Here is a 25,290-nt window from a genome sequence, read left to right as displayed (position 1 = left end):
CTCCGAGCCGCCCATGCCTTTGTTCGTACGATGGAAGATGACGGGGCCGGTCATGAAGTAGAAGCAAGTTGACAGCAGAGCAGCCAAGAGGCGGAATTTGGCGGAGGCCTACAAAGTACAGATCTGCATCGCATGTAAAGGCGCAAACGGCACGGTAAAGGGGTGGTATTTTGATATACAACGTACACTACAACGTACATACAACATGCAACCTACATGTAGTTTATATAATGTACATATCCCCACAAAGCAGCTACCCCCTCATGGCCTTGTACGGCGTCTTTGACCCGTCTTACCTGTTTACTGAGTTCTGTACGTTGTACCACTGTGAACAAGAAGACCCCGGTCGGAAGCGAGTATCGATCTTCTTAATCGGGTTTAACCTGGGGGGGAAGACCAAATCAGGGGCTGCCGGTACTCTGAGAAAGCACAGGACACGTAGATCCCAGGGGGCGGGGCAAGGTGAAAATGGGACTTGGGAAGGGAAGCCTAGCTTGCTATAGGCATGCTTGGCATAACTGCGACTTGGGACGAGACACCCTCTTGGGTGGATATCGGTTATTGGGAATGTTCGAAACGTGCAATTGGAAAAGAGATTCAGCACTTACCACGTTGTACGTTGTATGTGTACATACTTAGTACAACGTAGGTATACAACCTACTCAAGAACTTAGGTAAGAACTTTAACACAGGAGGTGTAGTGGAGCGGCGCCGGTATTAGAACACCGACCTTATTCGACGCGATGGACAGCATGGTTAAGAGGGTTTGGTCTATAACATACGTTATACACTGCTCCGAGAACCTAGCTAGCTACCTACGGTAAAAGGAGGATTCTAATGATACCTGTTTTTGTCTGTTATTCATGCTACGCGTAGTATACGTTGTATACGTTGTACATACTAAACCTAGGGATTTGCGAATAACCCCTACCACGCTCTCGGGATAAATGTTGGCTACACCAAATCCGTAAACCCCCTCTTTCATACCAAGTGTATATCAGGGGGTCTCGATATCCAATCCTATTTTCTTTGCGCTCTATTTATTAATCCTGTGCATACGTTGTATGAATGTACACTATATGTTGTGTGTAATATTTCATTATTGTTTATGTATTTCGGCTGGACCTGGAAACTACAACGTAATGTATTTGAAAGGAACCTTCTAGCATAAGCGCCGGGTAAGGTTCATTACAACGTATTATCAGCTTTACAGTTAGGTAATATACGGAGAAGAAGAAGACGAAAAAACGAGGGGAAAAGGCCACGCACGTACGTATTGGACTCGGAACCGAAAAGACAAAGTACGAGAATACATGAAATCTTCAACAATAGCACGAGCAACTGTCTCGAGCAGCATGTGCCATTCCTCAAGAAGAGTCGCTGGCACGGAAACTCAAAAGCGTGGGCAAAGATCAGAGCCCACCACCCCACCCATCCATCATTGCCACAACCCCTGTCATCCCTGATCGAGGCGCCCAGGCTCTCTGACCCATGCCCCATCACCCTGACCCCCCTGCCGCTTACATACAACGTACAGTAGAGTTGTATTGTATGTAAAAGCATGTACTTTCTTCGTAAGTACGTTGTACTCACATTCTGCTTGGCTCCCAAGCCCACGGTCCGTCCAAAAAAGAATGAAACGACGGAAGATTTTGTTTATTCCGTCCCCTCGACCATGACGTTTGATGAGCGGGAGAATACTTCGTACAATGTACCTTTCCCCGGCATGTTCCTCCAGAGGCCTCTCGTCTTTTCCTTTTGTGATTTCGATCCAGGGAACAGGGTACTTTGTATGCAGTTAGAGGGAAGTTGTATCTGCACGGGGGTAGGGCAGGCCGCCCATAATCGCGTACATATGAAGCATGTATGTACAACGTACAATAACGCACTTAATTACTGCGTGCTTGGTGACTCGCTGGTAGGTTCCGGGCGCTGGAACCTCTTCCCTGGAACTGAAGCTTGGGGGGACGGAGAACGAACTGGGGGTGGATCTGGGCCTTAGGGCCTGGGCGGGTTGCGGAGGGAGCACGTACGTACTGTAACTGTACATACCTACGTGTATACAACGTACCTTTGTTCTCCCCTCGTTTATCACATCTCGAATAACCCTCATCCAGCTCGCTACAACGTATGTATACGGATACGTAACAGTCCGTTACGAGGTAAGGTAAGGTAGGTGCGACTGTCGTGTTGTGCTCCAGGGCTGGCTGGGAGGGGATGCGCCTACCAGATATTCCATATCCTCTTCCCCTACAACCTTAATCATCGATGTCACTCATTATCTTGTCTCAAACATGTCGCTCTCTCTTCGCTAGATATTGTACTTCCCAAGTATCATGTAATTACTCTGTGATTAACAAGGTACAACGTACAACGCAAGTCAAATCGTCTCTCAGCCTTCTTCTTCCCCTGGTGGCCCAAGTGCGCATCCTTCCCGCTCTTCCAACCCCTTGCCCCGTTTCCCTTTTCCTAGCTAGGCTACTGGGACTAATGCTAGAGGCTACCAGGGTCTTGGTCTTGGCCACCGGGTCCCTCCATTCCTCGACGTCTGTGGGCTGAGATCCCCGGAGTGCAAGCAGAGAATACCGCCTATGTAGACCATACAACGTACTCGTACTAAATGTACTAATATCCTGGGTACGACTTTCCGGTGACCTTCTGTTTACCCTCGTACTTACATACATATACCCAACGACTAGCCATCTTCGTTTTGGTTTCCAGCTTTGTCCGAATCTCTTTGCCACATCAGGTCCCTCCTTCGTATTGATCATACGGGGAAAATACAACAGACTCGCATCTACGCCAGACACACAACACACCCCCTTCTTCAACGACAAGCCCCCAAAAGCCTCATCCGTAACTACCCCTACTTCCTGACGAATCCACAAGCCTCCACAAATACGCGATACATAAAAAACAACGCATCCCCACGCCTTCTTCATCTCGACGATCCTTCACGTGGTCCTCCCAATCGGCACATCGACTTTCATCGCCAGGTCCTCCAAGCCGTCTTAAGGTTCACAGAAAGAAGAACCGTGGCGCCTCTTGAGGCTTGTTACTCAGTGACGCAAAAAACCTTGTTGCGAGGAGCCCCAGTTTCGCCTTCGCCATCAACATCCTCCCAGCCCTGGGAGAGGGGGGCTGCCCGGGGGCTTCGACCATAAAGATGATGTACAGTATCAGAGATCGTAGAAATGCACCTCTCCCACCTCTAGACATTTCTCTCCACGCCTCGGACACATCCTCCATCATGAGCAGACAGCCCAGATCGATGAACAACTCCTCCCACGACGACTACCCGGCTAACAGCCAGGGTCACCCGTTCAGCCATCCGCCGAGCCTGACTCCACCGTCCGCCGTTTCCGATGTTCTCAGTCCAGACTCCTCGGGCTCCGGTGCCAACAGCAACAGCACCCAGAGCACCCTGACCGGCCTGAACAACAACTACACCCACAGCTCCTGGGGGAACCATGGCGCGCCTTCGTACACCCTGAACTCGACTCCTCCGAATCCGCAACCGGTCCATCCGTCTTCGCAGTATGAGGCACGGACGAATGCAACAGGTTCATACGATTCCACTTCATCCATGTTTTCCCAAGTCAGAACATCTCAGCCCCCATCGGTCGGCGCAACTTCTGGCGCCGGTGATAACGGGAGCGGAAACGGCAATTCCGCAGGAACCGCGGGAGGTTCCAGCGGCGCCGGTGGAGGAACGGGGAGAGTAGGAGGAGGAGGAGTTGGTGGTGGTGGCGCCATGTCGCCCGCATCCTATGGACATAACCATCACCAGTTTCCCGGCGCGTATCCCCACGCCAATTCTGCGCACCTCTCTTCGCAGAACCAGAGCCAGTCTTCCGAACCCAGAGCCAACCTTGTCGCAGCGCAGCCTTCCTCGTCCGCCCAGGCCCAGGCAACTGTTCCGACGACATCGTCGACCACGCCAGATCCGTATGGCCGACAGCACGCAACAGCGGGCTACTTCCCTTCTGGTTCCACGCCGCACGCACCGCCTTACCCCCCGCCGCCAGCCAGTCATCACGTCCCGTATCCTACCTACCCGCAGCCGCCCTCGTCTCTCTCGCCAGCGACGTCGAGCGTTCCCAGGGCCCTCCATGGGCTCCCTGGTGGTCACCCGGGAATGGCGCAGCACGGACCGTATGGTCGACCTTACCATCCGTATTCGATGCATCTGCCTGTCATGCCCGGGTCGATCATGTCAAACCCACTCCATAATCCAAACGGCCATATGCCCATGATGCCGGGGATGCATTTCGCCGGTTATCCCCATCCCCTGGGCCACCCTATATACGGACACGGCCGCCATCCACAAAGTCTTCAACCGGAGCGGCCTTTTAAGTGCGACCAGTGCCCGACCGCCTTCAATCGCAACCATGACCTGAAACGCCATAAGAGAATCCATCTATCTGTGAAGCCTTTCCCTTGCGACTGTTGCGACAAAAGCTTCTCGAGAAAGGACGCCCTGAAGGTACGTGATGATGTGATTTCGAAAAGAGTTCCTGTTCTTGGGTCTTTGCCTTCAATTTGTCGCTTGTTCCTGTCACGCCCCATTCTCCTTATTTATTTATTCTCGAGAGCTAACTTGTCTACTACAGCGGCACAAGCTCGTCAAGGGTTGCGGCCAACGAAAGCCTGGAAATGGCAGCGATGACGCAGACTCGAGTGGCTCGGGACCCCCGTCTAAGTCCCCGGGAGACCCAGGTCCGCCCGAGCGGGAGTTATAAATCCGACGGGCAACGGGGACAGAAGACGCTTAGACTATAGAGAGACAATGGGGTGGGCCATTGCGACCTCCATCTTGGGGATTTCGACCGCGATTCCCTACGGCCTTACAAGACTTACACTTTTCTTTTTTCTTTTTTTTCTTTTGCATAACAAACATGGACTTATTACTAATGGGAGAATGAAAACACAAGGGACGGCGTACAGGTGGCCAAAAAGCCAGGCAAGCACTGGAGACCAACTTGGACAGGTCTGTCCCGGGGAAGGAATTGTATCATTATTCTCTTCGGTTTTCTTGGTTTGCTGGCTTTACGGGGCAAGGAATGGGGGCATGGAATAGGGCAGGGTTTCTTGTTTTGTCTTGTTTTTCTTTTTCCTCTTGTTTTTTTTTTCCAAAGGTGTATTGGAAGTTTTTGTTTTGGCATGGGAGAGAGGGGAGTTAGGACGAGTCTCGTTGTGTTTTGGGAGTTTTGTATCCATACCATCATCAGTTGCATAAAGGGAGGGCTATAGACTGGGCTTTCCCGCTACAGAGTTCATTTCTCCCGAGATGGTATCATGTCCTTCGTAGTCTGATGCATGCTGTTCAGGGCGAGTATAGGTACAAAGTCGGAAGTATTCCGGCCATACTTAGTAGTACTCGAGTTCTCTTTCTTCCTTCTTTCCTCTCTTCTCTTCCATCTATCTTTCTTTCCCGCTCTCTTCCCCCTTTCTCACGAACTCACATGCTCCTGACTCACATTTCTCTCTCTTCCGTGTTACGAGATGAGGGAAAATTGCCGCCGGATCACACGAGGAGCATCGAGAGCAGCGAATAACGCTAAGCGTTTGTCTCCCCGCTAGACTGTCCTTGGGATGAACTCGGTAAAGAAGGTTAAGGTTAACTTGACTTCATGCAGGGGCAAACAGGCACATCCCCGATTCAGCTCGCCTCTGATCCGACCCCCTCCCAAAAGTAATCTCGTGGACTATGTTCTAACACGGGGAAATAGCTCAGATCCTGGAGCTTGAAAACTTGTATGGCTGGTCATTTGTATCATCCTATTTAGTGAACAAAAACAGTGACGGCACAAGCTGGCGAGATTGGCCGCCACGCCCCTTACTGAAGAGGAGAGCGTGTCGGGATCCGACTGGCTGGCAAGGAGGGGTGGGCTCCGAACGGCCGTTGTTCATAGCTGATCACAATGGCCACTCAGTACCAATACCCGAGGGATCAACAAGCGCAGAGGCGCCGCCCTGGATATTAACCTCGCGCCTCACTCCCCTCATGCGCCGTTTTTAAGGTTTGGCGGAGGCGTTCGTTCTATCAATACCTTACCTCACAATGAGATCAATCCCGAGGCAAAAACGAATGTCGATTCGAGACGTTTAAGGGATAGATAAGGTTAGTCCCCGCTGTTGTCCTCTACGGATTAGCCCCCTGACTGAATATGATTCAATTCCCTCACCGAGATTTATGCATAATGCGCCTGGCTATTCTCCGGTCACGATGGTCTGAATTCCGGTTCTACGCCACTGGGCTCTTTTGGAAAATACTCTTCACTGTCCGAGGTCATTTCTCGTGCGATAATGACGCTTGCCTTCGTATCCGGTGCAATATCGGAGGATGGGTGTACACAATATTGTCTGATCATCGATGCCTTCGCCAGGAACACGCTGCGGATAGTTGGCTGACAGTTTTTCAAACCTTGTCTCTCCAACGTCCCCCTGTGTCGTCGGCGACGACTCCGTACTCCGTACGTCTCGCCCCACCCCTCGCATGCTGCTTCCCACGATGATCGACGACACTAGCTGACCGTATTGTATTGAACCCCCCGGTCTTCTCGAGATATAGTACTGAGGGACGAAATAAACGAGGCAAGAGAATGCACGTGCTTCCAAACAAAGTTAGGAGATATTGGGTTCTAAAGGGACTGCCCCTCTGTTCCAATCAACCCCCACCCCCCTGGCTAGCACTCGTACGCAGACTGCATGGGAAGTAGTGCATGGGTACGAGTTGTTGTCGTTGTGATATCGTCAACACTGACCCGCAGCTTGTTCCCAGTTGATAGTAGCAACAAATCATTACCAAACGCAGGCCAATTGCGTGCTTTGGCGCCAAACTCCCGAGGGCGAATAGGTGGTCAGTCCAACCCCTCGAGGATATTATGTCTCGGGAGGCGACAGAACAATTGCTGCGTGCGACGCCATGCATGTCACTGACCGGAATCCCCTTCCCCTCCCCGGCAGAGGGGAAAGCAGCCTGAATGACAAGGAGAAAGCAATCGAGTCGCCTACCTGGTCCCAGTTCAGGTATGGCCTTCTTGGCTGGGAAAACGGAATGTAGCCGGCTGGTTGGTTCGCCACTGCTCGTCATTGACAGCATCCATCCACGCCACCTTTTCGGGAGGGGCTTGCAAATCCGCGCCGGCAGAGGCGCCGGGAGCGGATAGGGCCGATATGGCCAATATGGCCAGCCGCGGACTACGGAGCACAAGCAGACGATCGTATGGCGGGACGCGTCATGCGCAGTTTGTACGAACTGAGAAATTATGGTCCTGCAGGGCCTGGGGCCCATTCGTCTGTTGGTCCGTTTGAACCAGTGTTGGAAGATGCCGCACTGGCCCAATGCCGACAAACGTGTACCGCAGTATGCAATGTCCGGGCACCTGGTAATGTTTCGTTTGTCTCCGAATCATTCATGTTAATACTGGAGTCCTTTTTTTCCTTGCCCATGTTTCATGCAGGTCGTTCTTTGGCCGCATGGATATTGACTCGGAAGTCGGTTGGGTTCACTTGGCTGTCTCGGCCGCGGCAGCGTGTAAGCTCCATGCCCCCTCCGTTCCAGTGGCCACGAAATCTGAGAGGGAGAGAGATGGAACTTGTTGTGCTTTGATTGTCGAAAAAGAACGATCATCGAGGTCCTTTGACCCATATTCACTCCTGTTCAGTCGAATTGACTTGAATATCCGTACGGAGTAGTTAGCTGTAGTCGAATTAGACTCGGTAGATTTGCCTGGCCCGTCTTGCCTGGTCCCAGTTCCACGGTCCGCGGTTTAGGATGGATGTGGCACGCAGAGCAGCTAGCCTTGCTCGACAGCAACAAAGTAGGAAGTCTTCCCGTCGAGTTTCCCCGGCTTGGTGCAGATCACCACCACCGTACTATCCATGTTGGGCCGAATCACCGGTCCACCCCTTTTTCCCCGGGTGTGGCGCCGATCAGAATTTGGTTGGGCCCCTTTTCTCATCCCCCATCATGGGGATCCAAGGACAGGCTCGGGATACGCCCCGACCGGTACTCACTAGAGGGCAATGTGAAGCTCGGGTGCTATTTTGCGGGCCGTTGCAGATGTCTTCCGGGATGCTCGGCCACTTACCGTAGGTCCCTGTCTAATGGAGAGGAAAACTTGGACGGCGGAGAGAGTTTGGAGCATGTCAGCAACGTTGAGAGGATGACGAGGCAGTGGGTATTCGACCGAGCGATTGCTGCGACTCCTGCATCGGTTTCAAACGACTTGGCAGAACCGGATTGGCATCAACGTGGATCGACAAGGACGAGCCTCACGCAGTACCGGTAGAAGCACTTTTTAATAAGGACAACAAAGCTTCGCGCTGCACTGCAACCCCCTCGGGTGCTTCTCATCCAGTACTTTACCGACGAGAGCGGGACTGGACTGCATTGTTACCTGGGCCCCGAGACCAACCGCCAATGGTATGCCGTTGAGAATAGATTGGTTCTACTCAGTACATGTGTAGCTTCGTAGAACACATGTAGCCAAGGTGCAGTAGTTACGTTCATGGTAAGGCAATCAACAACCTCGTCTTGTTATCTCAGTCTTGAAATCTTGAGAACAAAGGATCCTGAGAAATTGGGAGGATGAGTGAGAAGAGGGGAATGTCGATCACAAGTACCTGTACCTGTATCTTCGACGGAAAGTCCCAGTGGCTTTAGTCAGGAGCCGTTTCTGTGCCAATGAACGTTTCTAACCAGAGCCCGGCTCGCTCGGCCCCACTGCCCCTAATGCCGAAAGGGGCTCAAGCCTCATGCCATCCCACGCCAATTGAGCAGGTTTGCGAAGGTTGTCTGACAGGCGTCGCAAGTGGCACAAGACTAGGTACGTCGCTTCTTAACATCTAACCACTGAGAGAGCATACAAAATGTGTTAACGATCAGATTGGGAATTAGTGCCCCTCTTGTCTCTTGGAAAAAGGACGCATTCCATCAAGGTTGCCCGTCGCGAGCTTCACAAAACGGTCTTACATTTATATACCATCGCCCTTCCTCTCCCCACATTCACACAAACACACGACCTAGCACACGAGACAAACAGACAAACATACCGGCATTGGGTAGAACGGTACTTTGTTACTGAGTTTCACGACGAATATAATACTCCTCACCACCGGAAGATAACATTGTCTGCCTCTCCGGCCTCTTGACGACGACGACGACGACGACGACGACAATTCTCCCACCGTCAATTCCGCGCGAAAGAAAAAGAAAAGGACGGAACAGAAAGGACGAACAAATCTTTACTTTCCTTCTTGAGCATACATAATCCCCCATCCCATCTCCTCGGGGAGAAAACATACGGGAGCACAACTCCCTCCTCCACTTGACGACGTCTCGCACAATGGCACCTCACAGCGAGCACCTTCATGGCGGCGGTGGTCACGGTGGCCACGGTGGCCACGACATGGGCATGATGGTTATCTTTCAAAACTTGATGCAGACCTCCCTCTTCTCAGAGGCCTGGACCCCGACCAACACCGGCACCTACGCCGCTACGTGCATCTTCCTCATCGCCCTCGCCGCCCTCCTCCGCCTCCTACTCGCCGCCAAGGCCGTCCTCGAGCAGCGCTGGCTCGACCGCGAGTGGCGCCGCCGCTACGTCGTCGTTGCCGGCAAGACCCCGCTCAGCGAGAAGCTCTCCTCCGACAGCCTCGCGAAGCACATGGTCCTCTCCGAGAACGGCCGCGAGGAGAACGTCACCGTCGTCGAGAGGAGGACAGGCACCGTCCGCCCCTGGCGCCTGTCCATTGACCCCCTCCGCGCCCTCCTCGACACGGTCATTGCCGCCGTGGCATACCTTCTGTAAGTTCTTTCCCGAGTCCGCAGCAATCTCCCCTCTCCTCCTTTCTCGTCGCTCTCAATTGCCCTCGGAAGAGACGGTGCACTAACGTATCTTTTTTTCGCAGCATGTTGGCCGTCATGAGCATGAACGTGGGCTACTTCCTCTCTGTCCTTGGCGGAGTGTTCCTCGGCAGTCTTGCTACTGGACGATTTACCCTGTCCGACGCGCATTAGATTCGATGCTCTACTCTTTACACGCTCTCGTCCCGTGTCTTATACTTGTCTTTACGAAATCGGCGTTTTCCGTTGTCTCGGCGTCTAGGGTGGCATGCATTGGGATCAAGCGATTTACATACAATGCTCTGGAATTAGAGGGAGAAGGGAAAAATCTCCAACGGCGTTGCTCTATAGCTGAATATGGGAAGCCTTTGCCTAATGCTGGCCATGGCTTTGTTAATGATCTTGTCATGTCCAACGCTGCTGTCTTGCATTCAAAACGTTCACCTGCATCGAAATGGAGCGACGTTGATGATCCATGCTTGTCCCAAGTTTGTACCAGTACATATGGACGCCGCTTGGGCCCATGCCCTGCAGAAACCTTCTCAAAACTGCGCACGCTAGGCCCTATCGAAATGAGTGTTACCGGTTATAAAGCACGTGTTGGTTCGTATTGGGAGAGGCAAGCAGAATGTGGGGGCGAGATGGGGACACCTAATTGGTATGTGTACCAGTTGAGTGGTCACATGCAGATCAAAAATCAGGGGGTTCATAAGATGTTCTCTTTGGTTTATCTCAGGACCAACCCATTCACTACTACGAAATGCATGTGTAGTTGTGTCGAGATAGTAACCGCGATGCCTATGATAGCTACGATAGCTGATTCTGATCCGAAGGAGGTAATAAAAGCCTGATACGCCAGTCCTTGCGGTGGTTCCTAGAGTAATTGACTGTATTCGCTACTATAACAATACGTGCGACTCAACAGGTACATACGAATATATGCAAATTGTGTACCTACCTAGGTAGGTAGGTAGGTATGGTACTTGGAGGCCTTGACGTAGGTATGTTGGTGTCATAGTCACACCGTCTCACATTCCATATAACCTGGATATCATTCCTCTCGTGTTTCCGCCTCACAGAGAGCTCCGTATTTCCGGCTTACATAATCGTGAAATTTTAAGGAGCGTCATCGCAGGGTCAATGTGATGGGTTTCGTTTCGGAACGCAGTTCAGTCTTTACTGTATTCGAAGAATGTCTATGTAATGAGTCTGAACCTTTGATCTCGGGAACGTATCACTCCGTATTTACGGATAGACAGAAATTCAGACCATCCTAATCTCCTACCTAATCCAGAATCATTCGGCGTGAAAAATTCTGGGCCGAAGCTGTCGCCCTCCGTATATTAATTACTCCATAAATCGACAGTTTTCCTTCCTGTCTTATGTTTGATGGCCACCGACAGAATGCGTGACGAGAAATCCATCACCTTTAGTTGTCACTTTAGCGAATTGCCAACTCTTTCTGCTCTGCGGCTGCTGCCACTCTTGACAGCGTATTATCCAAAAGCAAGAACAGAAGGGGAAAACACGGCCCATCCAATGTTCCTAATCTTCCTGCCATCGAATCCGATACAAACAGTAGGGAAGTAGATACCTGCGACTCAAGTCAAGGCTTCCCGATTGCCGCCCGCGCCGAGCACGGGAGAGACCCCAGCACACTATCCCATCCCAGGCCATAGTCCCATCTCACCCGCAACGTGGCTCCAGATACTAAGGGCCGGAGATTTTCCCGCGTTTGAGCACCGCCAGTGAAAAACATGGCGAATCAGGAAGTTCAATCCTTCCCAATCCGTTGGTCTCCCTCCATGCGCAGCCGTTCGACCGGATTTTGACTGTACCCAGTGTTCCGGTAGACTGGAGCACACGGGGTTGCTGGCGCCCAGATGGGTGGACCACTCACCTTCTGGATTTACTGCATTTAGACCGACCGAGATCACCATGCCCAGACCTAGACTCACCTAAATTTGCAGGCCGTGACTGGACTCTGCAACCTATGTGCCCGTCGTTGCGATTTGACCCTGGGCTTATTATAGCCTACGTAGGGGATCCATGTTCAACTGAAGAGCCTCACATGTTATGAAAGGCAAGGTGCACTAAACGACGACGAAATGCAAAATTTCTCATCTGGGTCACATTGGCCCCTTCTTTCCACCCGTTCGCCCTATTCCTACACGAAGCAGAGGGAGCGGTACGGATGTACGGCGGAAGGTATGTATAGATAGCTACGAATGGCCCTCCGAAAGTGCTGCCGGTTCGTGGCGGCAGGCCTCTTCCTCTCCCCTTCTCCTCCACCCAAGCAATTCCTGTCGTGAGCAGTACAGGATTGAAAAAAGAAAAGAAAACGACTAAACCACTAATGCCTCGCAACCAGTCCGTATTTCTCGAAAACCTGGAGCTGACCTCCCTGACGCTGGGCCTTGCGTAAACACAAGACTGCCTCTTCAATACCGGTTCGCCATCCATTCCTCCCAGATAGACCCCTTCTCTCATTCTGTGTCGCTGGAGAACCCTCCAGCTGGGCCCGTCTCAGAGACTGAATCGACGCCATCCACATCGCAGTCCTCGTCCCGGTCGCTCATGCTACCCATGTCCATGGAACATGGGCAGTCCGAAGTTTGGGCGAAGACATGATGTCCAGTTGCTCATCATAAAAAGAAGCCGTTGAGGCTATTTATGTGACGCGGCGACAAGGCGAGCCGACGGGAAGATGGCGACGGACAGAGGGAACACGCAAAGGCAATGAAATCAGCGGAACAAGGGAGCAAAAGAGCGGGGAAAAAAGGCGGTGATGACCGCTAATCAGTAGTATAATACGAGGAACACTAGAGTGAACGCCAGACCGTCGGAACCTCCCCCATTAGATGGATGGCGAGGATGTGTCAGGACCGAAGGTCGAGATCTCCAGAATGCAGTATGCCGGGGTATCAGCTAGTAACAGTTTCGGGCGTCGAGGCGGATCGTCATGACTGGTGGGGCGTATGTTGCGGCATGCCCCCTTGGGGCATTGGATAACCGCCTCCTCGTTGCTGATTCACGTAGCCACCGTACGCGAGATTTGACGGATCCATGCCCATATTTGGCATGTAATTTGGTGGCATGTGCGGGTTTTGGGGCATGCCCGGTGGTGGACGCGCGGCTTGAGGAGGGAGGTGTTGTTGTTGGGGCGGCTCCTCCGGCGATTCCACTTGATTCCCGTCGTCCACGCCGTTTTCGTTGCCCTGGCCGGGCTCCGGAGCATTCAGACACGCCTAGACGATTGACCATATTAGCGGAACTGCACTGCGAAACAAGATGCAAAAAGACAAGAGAAACAGACGCGGGGCCAACATACCTGGATCAAATTCTTGCCCTCAGCCTTGGTGACGAGCGGTTGGAGTTTTGGCGTGGTAAAGGTGTAGACCAAGCCGGTCTCCGACACGACTAGCAGGAGAACTTGGGTGCCGGTCAGGACTGAAAGTTCATAGGCCTATCACGTTGTCGCGTTAGCCTAGGCGTTCGGGATGTGAAGAGAGCGAGTGGATGGACGAAAGTGCGCGAGAGCGAAGCGCGTCGCGTGTCCGATGGATGGCGCGCCACCAGGGAGTCATTGCAGGCTGGTATGGTAGCTTACCTTTTTCATAATGCCCGCCTTCCGCTTGGAGAAGGTGATGTGGCGTCTCGACTTGTCGCTGATGAACTTGATTTCAATCTTGCGGCGTTCGCGGCCGCCCTTCTCTTCCTCTTCCTCCTCTTCCTCGCCACTGGGACGTTGGCGTTTGATGCCGCGATTCTCGGGCGCGTTGCCATTGTTGACCGATTGCGTCTCTTCAATCTCGCCTTGCGGCGAGGCTTGCTCGTGTTGTTCGGTGATGTCGGTCATTGCTAATCGCTTGAATCACGGGCTAAAAAGGATGAGATGTGGTGGAGATGGATTCTGTTTTGGGCGTGGTACCGATGGATCTATACTTGATCTGGCGACGGTTGGAGGGGCGCTGCGCGATGGGTATGTGGCAGCTTTCTTCTCTTGCTGGAGCCTGGTTCGGGCTTCGACGTATCAGAGTTGGGATTCCGAGGAAGGAAAGTCAGGAATGCTGGGGTTTAATTTAATATGTTTTTTTTTGGGGGGGCTTTGTCCAAATGCTGGACCTTCGTCTGGGATGTCGATGTGGTTTGGGAACGGCAGCGTTGATTCGTTGGCGGGGCCAGGTGCTTGTTACGTACGAGTGAGAAGAGGCAAAGTAGGTAAGCCGGTCTTTCTCTCGTTGTTCACAGCGTGTGGCACAAAACAAATGAAAACGCGACTCGAAAGGGTGGTTGAGATCACCGAATCGATGAAATAAATGCAGGAATTGGGGTGTTCCCAAAATAACGGGTTCCCAATGTCGAGCGACTTCCTTGTAGAGAAAACAAGCAACGCAGATGTCAGCTAGAACTTCTCGATTGAGGTTAAGGCAGGAGAAAGCAGCGGAGTTGAATGAAAAGAGGATAGTGAGGTGGTAGCACGGGCGTGGCCATGACCAGACTGTTTAAGAAAGGGCAAAGGCGGGGAAAGAACGCGAGGAAGTTCGGCTCTGCAACTGGGGAATAACGCGACACCCTGGTTGGCGGGCGCAGGAGATTGGTGGTGCCGAAGGAGTCAAGTAAGTGGGACCCTAGTTCGCTTTCCTGTATTTCTATAGGGCAAGTGGAAAGGCAACCTGGTCAGCAGTAGCGACGGCGCCCACTTTAGGCCCTCTAAAATGGTACGTACCACTGTGTCCCCCGTTCCTCCCCTTCTTCCATTTAACCAACGTCTACGGTGCGAGGACACTGTACTAGAGGCTGTGGGTCTACATACACCTGCGCGTCTCAAAGTACCCACGTTCCTCGGACACGAGGAGAGATGCTTGCAGGTAGCGAGGAAAACCAGTGCAGGAGTTTAATAAAAAAGATATATTATGATACTAGAATATTGAAGGCCAGAGACATTGGGAAACGGCAAGTAAAAAATGTGGTTTACGTCAGTACAATATACATCTGTAGTGTCAAAACGTGGAATTTGTTTACACGTATTCGTATATACTTGTATAAAGTACCTACGGACACCAAGCCATACATATTACAGACCAAGAGTTCTGTACATACAGACTACAAAGTCAGAAAGCCAGTTTACCAGTATATTACAGGTATCTGGTACGTACACGGCTCCTTTGTACCCAATCGGACAAACGGTCTGGTACACTTAGTTAAAACACTGTAATAAGAGAGGGGGTGGGGTGGTGTTCGTTGTCTGTACTCACACTGTATGCCTAGCCCCAGTGCGAGAATACAATGTACACGCCCCCTAGCCCCTAGCCCCACGATGTTGATGCTAAGGCTCGTTTGCCGCCATGAAATCACGGCGCTCAACCATCAATATCAGTCTGCGCTGTCCGCCTCAGCCTTGAGTTGTAATACTCCCGCGCGAGGAAGAAAGGAGAGAAAGAAAACACCCAAATCAATGATACGCATGATCAAATACTAGGTGGGGTTTGACTTTATGATAACATAATTACTGCATGGTCTCGGAGGGAGAAAACAAAACGCCCATGCGGAAGAGTATTTTGGGTGGTTTACCTACGGCAAAGAAACCTAGCGTAAATACAACTACAACGTACATATGTACATACGTTGTACATAACCCGCGTTAGGGTATTATCCTCTTGCAAACAACATTAGGGGCGGCCGGGATGCTCATCTGCATGTGAGGAATCCCCAACCCGCATGGTACTCCCTCCGTATATTCTCCGGCGGGAGCTGTGGGCGAAGGCATCTCAGTTGCTTATCTGGTAGAGAGTATCGTATCTATCACCAATGAATGGATAAGGTAGTCCTCGAGGAATTGGTGGCCAGCTTTTGCTGATCCCAATCTCGTCAATCTCGTCACAGGCCGATTCACGATCTGGCTTTCCTCGATTTGGTTTGGGAAGATCCCGGATCAACCCTACATCCGGAAAGCTGTCAATTATCAGTTCCCGGTTTAGATCTCATTTGACCACGGAGTATAAATTCTGAAATGTCATCTAGATTTCATCGTAGAGACCTCTGAGACTCGTAACATGTCGAGCTTGACTTTTTCGTGGTAGTAGACATGGTTTTATGTCACACTGCCCACTATGTACGTCGTACACTACACTACAGACGGATCTATGAGGAATTGCTAGCATCAACTGATTCGATGGACTCGTAGCCGAAGATATGTATTATTAATGATGTGGTAGTCTCTGTGGATGCCCATCCAGATAATCAACCAACTGCTTTACTCCTCGACATGTGAACAGCTTGTCGTCGTCTACGACGTAATTTGTTACCTCATTGCATACACCAAAATACGCAAATGGCTGCTCCTAGTAGAGCCACGACGGCAGACGTTACGAGGTAAAGACTAGCAAAGGGTCTGTTTGTTGTCGACTGAAACTTGAACATTCCTCAGAAGGCTGGCTTTTGTAATAAACTCATGATGCAGTCTCTCGCAACCGTGGAAAAAACGCCAATAAACGCTACCACCACAGGGACGTCGGGTTATTATTGGAAACAAAGCAGCACCTTCAGAGATCAGTTGAAAACGTCCATGCAAACGGCACTTTCATCGCATCGGTCAAGCGCCGGGGCTAGCCCTCCCAAATCAGGCGAGTCTTCCACCTTTGACGTCCTCTGATTGGCCATGCTGTTCGCACCGTCCTCGTACGGCGCGATTTAGTGGCACCATGGCCTGGCGGGTAAGTCCCCTGGGAGACCCACAGTCCCTCGGCACAGTCAAGTATGTATGTACGAATTAGAAGGAGGCGGGTGCTTTGGCTCCATTTTGAAACAGTTCCCGTCGGGGACCCGCGTCATCACGACGAGTCTGCGACTCGACGACCGAGGCAGCCTTCTGTGCCCTTTCGAGTTCTACCCCACGTCTTTTACGTGCATCCATCTGTTTCCTCTTTTTTTGTGGCTTCTTTTTTATTCTTTTTCTTTTCCGCCTGTCCTCCTGAATTCGAACTCGGCGAATTGGGACCTTTCCTAACCAGCTCCGCGTGAGCGAACACGCCTTTCGCTTCATCTAATAATACAAGCTTTGGTTCTTTGTCTCTCCTTGGAAAGGGACAGAACAAGCCTGGTCATTCTTTTGATTCTTTCGATTCTTTCGATTCGTTCACTTTTTTTGCGTCCTTCCTCCGAGACGACATCTTCCCTTGCCGGACGAGGTTCTCTTCTTCTTTTTCACCAGCTTGCCGGTCCCATTCCTTACCACGGGCGACATATTCCTCCCCCCCTCGACGAGACTACATCATTTTTTCTACCAAAGACGCTGGTCGTCAAACTTCCCACCAATTTCTTAACACCGAGTCACAGCCCAAAGCCTTGGGATAATTATACGCGTCCGAATAGACACGAGTCCCGCGATTGGGAACGGCGGGTCACGTCCCTAACAACACTCGACAACCTCGACAACATTCCACCAGTTGCACGACGTGGAGCGACACCGCCGGCGACATGGTGAACAAGATTCTGCTGACCTTTGTGGCCGCCGATGTCCTGTTCCTTGCCACGGGAGCTATTACCCTGGGGTTTTCGTTGATTGCCCGGCAACAAATGACCGAGGATGCCACCGAAGGGAGAGAGGCTGTTAGGCACTTGATTTACCAGAATTTCCCATTTGAAGGTGGGTTCCCATTTCGATCCAGTAATAAAGGTCGCGTTTGAACTAACGTATCCTATCAATATAGCGGGGATCGCGAACGCCGTCTTCATCTTCATCACTTTTGTTCTCACACTTCCCGGCATCATTACCCCCACCCGCGGGTGGCTCAAACTCTCCGGCTTCCTCATCGTCTTCTGTGCCCTCTTCACGCTGTGCATTGGCGTCTTCCTCTGGATTCTCACCCTCCGTATGCAAGACCGCTTCCTCGATATTTGGACGGACCAGAATGACGGGGTTCGAAGCCTCATGCAGACCGCCGTACGTGTTTGCCATTATCGTTGTCTTGTTTGCATCGAGCGTCTGACTTACCCGTTTCACCCTCTTAGTTCGAATGCTGCGGTTACTTTAACAGCACCACCCCTGCTTTCATCACCGACGATATCTGTCCCTCCCCGGCTGCAGCGGCCCTCATGCGCGGCTGCGTTGGCCCAGTGACCTCCTTTGCAAATATCTTCCTCGACGACATCTTCACTGCCGTATTCGGAATGGTCGGTGTTGATACTCTTCTCATTATTTGTACAACGATTCTCCTCAAGGACCGGAGAGAGCGCGAGCGGTTCCGCCACATCGATGAGAAGAGGGGGTACCTCAGAATTTAGATTCGCGTCTGAGTCAGGGGCTTCACCTAGCCGTCTGCATGTCATTCATGTCAGGATGGTGCTTCAATGGACCACGTCGGTGATTATGGATTCAGTGGCGAACTCGGGAGTTGCGTTGTTATATTGGCCGTGATATTCACTTTGCACGATCTTCAACATCATACCGAGTCATTACTTGTCCAATAGCGGAGAAAAGGATAACCCCGGAAACCGACTGCCACAAGAGTCCATTTTGAGCGCGCAGCAACTTGCTCGCCCTCTAGCAGTTCATCCAACAATTCATGTCGACCAATGTGGGCTAGAGGGTCGGCGTGTAACCCATGTACTGCCACTCCTATTTCCCTGTGTTACTTCGTCCTTGATCTCCCCGAGAGGCGATGGTATGGTGACATGTCTGTATATGTGAAGTCTACGAGCGTCCCTTGGTTATCGGTCCGTTATGTAGAAGTTCCATGTTAACGATAAAGTCTTGAGCTGGTTATTCGCGAAGTCTATATGAATTAAGACTGCTGCGAGACACCCGCCCACTGGCTTGTGGTACTGGCTTCGAACTAGCTATCCTGTCCTAGTCCCTTCGATGTCAATGGTATATCTAGAAGCGCCTTGAATTCCAACCCAGGTAGCAAGAGACCCATTCGCGCTCCCAGCCAACACCTGCACTCCATTGTATGAAAAACCCATAACCAATTCAAGACGGAAGAAGGGAAATCAAGCAAACCGATGCCCGGCATTACCAGAAAAACAAAGAGGCCAACCCCTGCTAATCTCCGTTCCATCTCCTCACCTCGCCCTCGCCATCAATGTGCTCCTGAGCAGGATGGCTGGCCTCACCTCCGCTGCCCGGCACTCTTAGGTCTGGGAGTTCAGGCTCATCTTGGTACGGCGGCCACGGAACAATGGTGCCCGTGCTATCCCGGTTTCTCACACCGTCGGTCGCAGCCCTTGATCCAGGCAACATTGCGGCCTCGCTCTCGACATCGCTACTGGATCGCCCCTCTCGCCCATGGCGTGGCCGCCACCAGCTCATCCTCCATACACCGCCCAGAGCGTCCTGTAACGAGACCTGGCTTCTCCGCCGGCTGCGACGCGCCGTGAAACCTGGAAAGCCGGTGGACTTACGCCTCCGGCGACCAGGCCGACGAGGTGGATTTTCGGTGGCAGCGGACGACGGCCCAGCTGCGTTGGCGGATAAGGGACTTGCTCCACTGCTGAAGTGACGTGCTGGGAGCAGTGTCGTGGTTTCGCTGGCCGGCAAGGTGCTAGAGCGATACCGGGGGAGGGGCGAGCTTGGAGCGTCCTGATCTTGGAGTTCGCCCCAAATTTCGGCACGCTCCTGCCAGAGGAGAGTGTCATTGGGCTTCGTCGTCGGCGTCAAGGGAGTGCCTTCGAAATTTTCCGCTGGCTTGAAAGTAGAATAGCTGCCGAGGAGTGCGTTACCCTCCTCGTGGGAGTCCGACCCCAGCAGAGAATCCTCCTCTCCTTCCGTGTCATCGACCAGACCCAAGCCTGGCGCCAGGGATGATTGCCCTACACCGGGCGTGTGCTGCTCGTCACTCAGACGCCAAGAGAGGGCCAGAACTCCCGAAAGAAGAATTACCGTGCCTAGAGCTATCAGGCCGGCCCGCAGCGGCCCTAGGAGATTAGTTTGGTTGAAGTAAATCAAGCCGTCCAGAATCGCAATAATGTTGTATACGCAGAAAACCAAGGGGTATAGGACAGATGTCGAGACGAGCTTCAATCCACGATGAAGGTAATAGAGTTGTGTTAGAGCGAGCGTAATCAACGCCAGCACTAGGACCCAACTTTGCCAGTGTACAAATTGGTTCGTCGAGCCAGAGAAGGTCTTAATGAGGAGCTCAACGGCCGATTTGGCCACTAGCAATGTGTGCGCCGACAGAGTGCCGCTGATGCAGCCGTACGCTAGGCCTCGAGCGAATCGGAATGTGGGATTTTGCTTCAACTTCGGCACGAGTTTGAGGCTGTCCGTGATGACGGCTACGGCGACAACGAAAAGGCCCTGGAGGATCATCCAGATAACAAATGGTCGTCGATTGAGGAGTTCAAGGAGTTCCCTTAAATCATGCGGGGGAGTGGGAATAGCACCGAAGATGGCAATGAGGACCGCGCCGATGCAGACGAGAAGAGTTCCACACAGTGACCATCTCGTGAACGGCTCGGCCAGTATGAGGGTCGCGCAAATGGAGTTGAAGACCAGGCCCGAGGCTTGCAGTGTCGAGAGAACTGGCAGCGGGAGAGTCGAAATCTGGACTGTACTCCCGAGTAAATTCGCAGCGATGAACATGCCCATTCCTAACTGCCATCTCGCCCTCCGATAAGGCGGCCGGCGTACTTCGTGTGGTTCTTTCTCATCTTCAAGTATATGCGACTTGCGCTGGAGGGTGAGTCCTAGGCTCTGAATGCTGGTGGAGAGGAGGCCGACGAAGATGCCAATCTGACAGACACCGGACGTGTTAGATAGCAGCATATTCGCGACGTGCTGAAGGACGCGATTCAAACTGAACGAACCGTGATTGTTCCCCCCGGGGAGAGGCCACCTAGAAGCCCCATGCTCGCGCAGTAGCCTAGATATCGGTCATCTGGCGGCTGAGAAATAGAGACGTGGCAAGTAGTCCCATATATATAGGTTTCGACCGCCGTGTACGGCGGGTAAGCTCGTGTCGTTTCGTACTTCGTATGTGCTATAGTTTAGGCGTGTGTTGGGATGGTCGCTAGCTAGGTAGGTAAATGGACAGTCGGTCGGTGGGCTAATGGATCGAAGCTCAGCGAGTAAAGCCCTCAAGGTTCCGGAAGAGGATTGCAAAGTTCAAACTCCGACAGTGGCTTGCTGGTGGTGGCAGTCTGACTGCGAGTGCGTCGGGAGAGTATAGGATTGCTCGAGTCAGTAGGTAATTAGCGAGGCGACGTCAATGGCGATTTGCCGAGTAAAAATAGGAGGACCCCTTGAGGCCGTAAAGGTAATCGTCGTTCAAAAAAAACATAAAAGGTGTGTAGGACAGGACGGGATGCTGAAAGGGACAAGATTTCAATAGACGTCTGGCATCGCTCCAGGGCCTAATCACGGGGATTGCTATCCCGATACGTAGGTAACTAATAATACAGAGTAATACATCGTAACTCCTTGACCGCCGCCTGTCACGGAACCAAGTGAACGCATTTTACGGTAATTAGTGGGTACCTTGAATTTTGTGTGGCACTCCACATATCAGAAGCTGTGGCGGTGCGACTGCGCGACGCGCCGGGGGGACAAGCTGAGAAGTGGAGGCACTTGGTGGAGAGAGCAGCGGTTGGTTGGAGCTATTGTGGCTGCACGAGGCTACGGAGTGTACTTCGTATGTACAGCGTACAACGTACACAAGCAAGAAGCCGACTCCACTCCACATGACGCTGGCTGGTGGGCCAGCGACACCTCCAGCCTGGGATCGTACACTTCTCTACGACATCTCAACATATCAACATCTCGACTAGGTGATTTTGGAGTGCCAGCATCGCCAACCCATCATCTGCTTGTTCAAATTCTCGCTGAATCACCTCAACAAACCCCCCTCCCTCGGTTAAACAAACACCTCCTTCACGATGTCGCAACAGCCATTGACCGACGACCAAGTGAGCTCGCTCGCCCACCCTGGGGATGCCCCCTTCACACATGAGGCGGAGGCCGCTCTGGTTCTTAACCTCCCTGCAGCAGCGAGTTAGAGGCTAATTTTCCTCCGCCCCAAATCCAGGTCGGTCAGGAGCTCCGCAAGATGACGGCGTTCATCAAGCAGGAAGCTATGGAGAAAGCCCGCGAAATCGAGATCAAAGCCAACGAAGAGTTCGCCATCGAGAAGTCTAGGCTCGTCCGCCAGGAGACCGACGCCATCGACGCGTCCTACGAGAAGAAGTTCAAACAGGCCACCATGTCCCAGCAAATCACCCGCTCCACCGTTGCCAACAAGACCCGGCTGAGGATCCTCGCGGCTCGACAGGAGATGGTGGACTCCATCTTCGACACCGCAGTCCAAAAGCTTAGCGAAGGCACAAAGGATAAATCTAAATACCAGGATATTCTGAAGAATCTTATCCTCGACGGTCTCTACGCCCTGAGCGAGCCTGCGGTCCAGGTCCGCGTCCGGAAAGCCGACGCCGACATCACGAAAAAGGCCATCGAGGATGCCGTAAAGGAATACAAGAAACAGGTTGGCAAGGACACTTCCGCTGTCGTGGATAAGGACGAATATCTCCCAGAGGGAAGGTACGCAGTTGTCACAAACAAACCCCACCCACCCGTCCTCCTGTTCAGCCCACGTTATTTTTCATAACAAGTGCAGCCATGCTAACGAGGGGGGATTTTACAGCGGCGGCGGCGCGGTCATCGTTGGCGGCAACGGAAAGATCGAGATTGACAACACTTTCGAGAAGCGGCTAAGACTCCTACAGGAGACCGCGTTGCCGGCTGTGCGAGACACTCTTTTCGGACAGAACCCCAACCGCAGGTTTTACGATTAAGCGCGTTTATAGTCTGTGGCAGCGTTATACCAGACCACAGCCCGCGGCGCCATGTCTTCCGTTACACTCCCCCATCCCTGCGCACCCCGGCACAGGCTGGATGTTCTAATCTGTTTTTGAGGATCCGGAACTAAATGGGTGGGAACACCTGCTTATGTGCCTTGGAGCGCTGTACGATCGTCACACACAATGTCCGTAGCCGGGATGAACCAGGTCATTATCATTACCATTTACCATATATACCATGTAGTTTCCTCGCTTGAAACAAGATCCTAATTACCTAGACGTCTGGGGCCGTCATGAAAGTTTCGTCTTTGTCGGTCGCTTCGTCATCACTGGTTGCAACGCCATTTGGACGCGACCCACCCTCGATTTTGGCCGCCCTGGGCTTCTTGAGATTTCCGATGAACTTGTCCATAAAGTCCTTTTGCTTTTGCGTCACGACCTCCTCCTTGTGCCCGGGCAAGTCGAAGATGTTTTCTTTGGGTGGGGGGATGGTCCGGATTTGGTACGTGAGTCGTTTCTGAGCACTGTCGATTGCGCTTTTCGCCTCGGTGCGGGATAGGTAGACGGCACCCGAGTCCTTGATGCTGGCCCAGAGGCTCTTCAGTTGCTGGGCAAGGTGGTCTACGTCGGCATTGAATTTTGCCTCGTGATCGGCATCGCTGTGGCGTGGCGTGAACGCGCCGTCCCCGAGCGCAATGTCGAGCAACTGAATCCGGGCCTTAAACTCCCCGTAGTCCGTCTTGCGATTGATCTTGAAATCGTCCTTCTGAAGAAGCGCGGCGGCCTCCCGGATGATGATGCTGCCATGGGGCGGTTCTCGGGCGAGTGACATGTTGTCGAAGAAAAATGCCGCCGCCAATCTTTGTCGCAGCTGGCGGAGCCTCGCATCCACCCCACTCATAGATAGGAGAGGCAACAAACGGAAGACGTTCTGCTCAAAGGCAGAAGACAAGGACGTGGAGACATCTTCACACTAATAATTGGTCAGTCTTGGAACAGTCCCATGAGCCAAAAAAAAGGGAAAATGGCAAAAGAGAAAAAGAGGTGGCTTACAAATTTGTTCCAAGACGCATCGTCCACAGCCTTGACGAGACCAAGGAGGGCAAATTGGTGGTCGACTCGGACATCGGCATTGGCTAGAAGTGTCTCATCCACGGCCATGCGAAGAAGGGTGATAGCGGCGTAGGTGAGAGACGCTGGTTCCAGATACGGTGATATATTATAGACCCAATCCAGATACAAGCGCAATCCCGTCCAGTCTCTGTCTTCGTAGGGTTTCTCGACTTGCCTCACCGGCTGAAGCTTCTGGTCGTCAACGTGAGGGTTCGCCCCGATACGACGGAAAAGCTGTCGCAACAAGTCTGGAGTGGCGAGTCGCCTGACCTGGGCGGCAGACACGTTGCTGATGAGACTGCAGTACTCTTGGCGAAGCTGCAGAGATTTTTCAGAGTGTACGGAATGTAAAGCCCAGAGAAGAATCTCATCGGGGAGTTCAAACCTGCGGGCAAAATCCTTGAACAAAGATGACCGTAGGTGCAGCGCTCGCGTTCCGTCCACGGCCAGAATGCTCCACGGCCCCTTGGCGGCTTTGGAGGGAAAAGGCTCGGATGTCTCTGCCGCCGCGCTGCCCCCAAGGTTAGGATTGAAGAAGTACCAACGGTTCTTCACCGCGCTCGCGGCTTCCGTACGTTCCATGGCCCGCAACGCCTTCCCCGCCACCTCGTCGTCCTTGAGTCCGGCGACGCTGATGAATCTCCGGCGAGCCGTGTTGGGGCTCGGTTTGAAGTCGGCATAGTCGGGTTCCGTGTCAGCCGCTTCCGCTCTAGCCTTGGATTCAGCCTCCTCGAGCTTTTCGAAACTGGCTTGGATGGCATCCTCTTTACGCTGATGCTCAAGTAACGTCTTCATGTTGAACATGGGTTTGGGATGGATAGTCAACGGAGATTGGTGGACCCTTCCGGCTTTCCGTCGTGATTTAGGGGTAGCGAATGGAGCCCAGCGCTCGCGCTCGGATGGCACCTTCGGTAGGGGCTGCGGTTTTGGAAGCAGTTCAAGTTCGGGAAAGGAAGAGTCCGAAGCGGCATCGTCATCTTCATCGTCGGAGCCCTTAATCTCCATGTTGATATCGAAAGACGGCCTCGCATTCTCGGACGCTGATGGGGAAGATGGCGGGAGGGCGGACGAGGAAAGCGTGGGGAGTGGTGACAGGGGCGCCGACGGCCCTAACAGGATATCCGAAGTCGCGTCTATCCTGGGCGTCTTAGTCCTGTCCTTCTTGGGCGAGAGAAAAGCAACGTCTGCATTGCGTTTCCCAGTGCTTCTCTCATGTTTGGCTACGTCGAATAAGGCTCGTGTGGGAGTTGATGTGTCTGCAGAACCGGAGAGATTGGTCACCGGTGTCGTAGGACGTGTTGGTGTGGACCGGCCCGAACCGCCGCTGCCTTCATGTTGAGGATCTGGCGCGGACGAGTTGAGAGCACTTCTGTTCTGTTCCAAGCCATTGGCTTCCTGATCTGGGCGGTAAGACAATGATTGGCTTCGCCGCCAGGCTGGTACAACCTCATCATCATCTGGAAATGACCGGCCTGTACCAACCGGCCCGGGAGTGTGATCCCGACCGCTGCCAGCTGCACTGGAGC

At 52.6% G+C, this 25,290-nt stretch overlaps 11 protein-coding genes across 11 annotated transcripts; 6 read left to right on the top strand and 5 right to left on the bottom strand.

Moving 5' to 3' along the window:
- Window positions 1–2,733: 2,733 nt before the first annotated feature.
- ACRALDRAFT_1075119 (uncharacterized protein) lies at window positions 2,734–5,290 on the top strand. The gene is made up of 2 exons (XM_071018335.1): window positions 2,734–4,486; window positions 4,614–5,290. The coding sequence occupies exons 1-2, from the start codon at window positions 3,167–3,169 to the stop codon at window positions 4,740–4,742; spliced, it is 1,449 nt and encodes a 482-aa protein (XP_070877600.1). The 5' UTR covers window positions 2,734–3,166; the 3' UTR covers window positions 4,743–5,290.
- A 341-nt stretch (window positions 5,291–5,631) lies between these two features.
- Window positions 5,632–7,418, bottom strand: ACRALDRAFT_207719 (uncharacterized protein; the record flags this gene model as incomplete). Its single annotated transcript, XM_071022299.1, has 11 exons — window positions 5,632–5,666; window positions 5,710–5,754; window positions 5,795–5,892; window positions 5,924–5,995; window positions 6,189–6,218; window positions 6,284–6,396; window positions 6,428–6,614; window positions 6,697–6,842; window positions 6,910–7,088; window positions 7,119–7,203; window positions 7,263–7,418. 11 exons carry the CDS (start codon window positions 7,416–7,418, stop codon window positions 5,632–5,634), a joined length of 1,146 nt encoding a protein of 381 aa, XP_070877599.1.
- Window positions 7,419–9,353: 1,935 nt separating this feature from the next.
- On the top strand, window positions 9,354–10,027 carry ACRALDRAFT_1055429 (uncharacterized protein; the record flags this gene model as incomplete). The annotated part of the gene is made up of 2 exons (XM_071015853.1): window positions 9,354–9,814; window positions 9,919–10,027. The coding sequence occupies 2 exons, from the start codon at window positions 9,354–9,356 to the stop codon at window positions 10,025–10,027; spliced, it is 570 nt and encodes a 189-aa protein (XP_070877598.1).
- Window positions 10,028–10,998: 971 nt separating this feature from the next.
- Window positions 10,999–12,278, top strand: ACRALDRAFT_207715 (uncharacterized protein; the record flags this gene model as incomplete). Its single annotated transcript, XM_071022298.1, has 9 exons — window positions 10,999–11,084; window positions 11,257–11,431; window positions 11,465–11,601; window positions 11,627–11,668; window positions 11,707–11,740; window positions 11,806–11,848; window positions 11,942–12,061; window positions 12,097–12,161; window positions 12,225–12,278. 9 exons carry the CDS (start codon window positions 10,999–11,001, stop codon window positions 12,276–12,278), a joined length of 756 nt encoding a protein of 251 aa, XP_070877597.1.
- A 535-nt stretch (window positions 12,279–12,813) lies between these two features.
- On the bottom strand, window positions 12,814–13,712 carry ACRALDRAFT_2040729 (uncharacterized protein; the record flags this gene model as incomplete). The annotated part of the gene is made up of 3 exons (XM_071021085.1): window positions 12,814–13,101; window positions 13,185–13,319; window positions 13,464–13,712. The coding sequence occupies 3 exons, from the start codon at window positions 13,710–13,712 to the stop codon at window positions 12,814–12,816; spliced, it is 672 nt and encodes a 223-aa protein (XP_070877596.1).
- Window positions 13,713–14,571: 859 nt separating this feature from the next.
- On the top strand, window positions 14,572–16,040 carry ACRALDRAFT_2017506 (uncharacterized protein; the record flags this gene model as incomplete). Its single annotated transcript, XM_071019884.1, has 12 exons — window positions 14,572–14,740; window positions 14,815–14,863; window positions 14,905–14,943; window positions 14,972–15,047; window positions 15,125–15,144; window positions 15,188–15,258; window positions 15,382–15,418; window positions 15,530–15,627; window positions 15,704–15,828; window positions 15,878–15,885; window positions 15,937–15,951; window positions 15,992–16,040. The coding sequence occupies 12 exons, from the start codon at window positions 14,572–14,574 to the stop codon at window positions 16,038–16,040; spliced, it is 756 nt and encodes a 251-aa protein (XP_070877595.1).
- Window positions 16,041–17,332: 1,292 nt separating this feature from the next.
- Window positions 17,333–18,139, top strand: ACRALDRAFT_2040728 (uncharacterized protein; the record flags this gene model as incomplete). Its single annotated transcript, XM_071021084.1, has 3 exons — window positions 17,333–17,501; window positions 17,566–17,798; window positions 17,867–18,139. The coding sequence occupies 3 exons, from the start codon at window positions 17,333–17,335 to the stop codon at window positions 18,137–18,139; spliced, it is 675 nt and encodes a 224-aa protein (XP_070877594.1).
- Window positions 18,140–18,161: 22 nt separating this feature from the next.
- ACRALDRAFT_2017504 (uncharacterized protein) lies at window positions 18,162–18,870 on the bottom strand (the record flags this gene model as incomplete). Its single annotated transcript, XM_071019883.1, has 7 exons — window positions 18,162–18,173; window positions 18,215–18,289; window positions 18,361–18,437; window positions 18,472–18,533; window positions 18,647–18,690; window positions 18,755–18,793; window positions 18,835–18,870. The coding sequence occupies 7 exons, from the start codon at window positions 18,868–18,870 to the stop codon at window positions 18,162–18,164; spliced, it is 345 nt and encodes a 114-aa protein (XP_070877593.1).
- ACRALDRAFT_2057942 (uncharacterized protein) lies at window positions 18,597–21,195 on the bottom strand. The gene has a single exon (XM_071021820.1). The coding sequence runs from the start codon at window positions 20,622–20,624 to the stop codon at window positions 18,900–18,902; it is 1,725 nt and encodes a 574-aa protein (XP_070877592.1). The 5' UTR covers window positions 20,625–21,195; the 3' UTR covers window positions 18,597–18,899.
- Window positions 21,196–21,548: 353 nt separating this feature from the next.
- ACRALDRAFT_1040537 (uncharacterized protein) lies at window positions 21,549–23,416 on the top strand. Its single transcript, XM_071015187.1, has 3 exons — window positions 21,549–21,763; window positions 21,883–22,391; window positions 22,495–23,416. The coding sequence occupies exons 1-3, from the start codon at window positions 21,734–21,736 to the stop codon at window positions 22,643–22,645; spliced, it is 690 nt and encodes a 229-aa protein (XP_070877591.1). The 5' UTR covers window positions 21,549–21,733; the 3' UTR covers window positions 22,646–23,416.
- On the bottom strand, window positions 22,926–24,769 carry ACRALDRAFT_1068858 (uncharacterized protein; the record flags this gene model as incomplete). The annotated part of the gene is made up of 2 exons (XM_071017609.1): window positions 22,926–23,624; window positions 23,705–24,769. The coding sequence occupies 2 exons, from the start codon at window positions 24,767–24,769 to the stop codon at window positions 22,926–22,928; spliced, it is 1,764 nt and encodes a 587-aa protein (XP_070877590.1).
- Between the last annotated feature and the right edge of the window lie 521 nt (window positions 24,770–25,290).

Source organism: Sodiomyces alcalophilus (assembly GCF_042370955.1).
Source record: "Sodiomyces alcalophilus JCM 7366 unplaced genomic scaffold ACRALscaffold_2, whole genome shotgun sequence".
Classification (NCBI taxonomy): Eukaryota; Fungi; Ascomycota; class Sordariomycetes; order Glomerellales; family Plectosphaerellaceae; genus Sodiomyces; species Sodiomyces alcalophilus.
The sequence above is the reverse complement of the archived record's forward strand: the minus strand, read 5'-3'. Positions and strand labels throughout refer to the sequence as shown.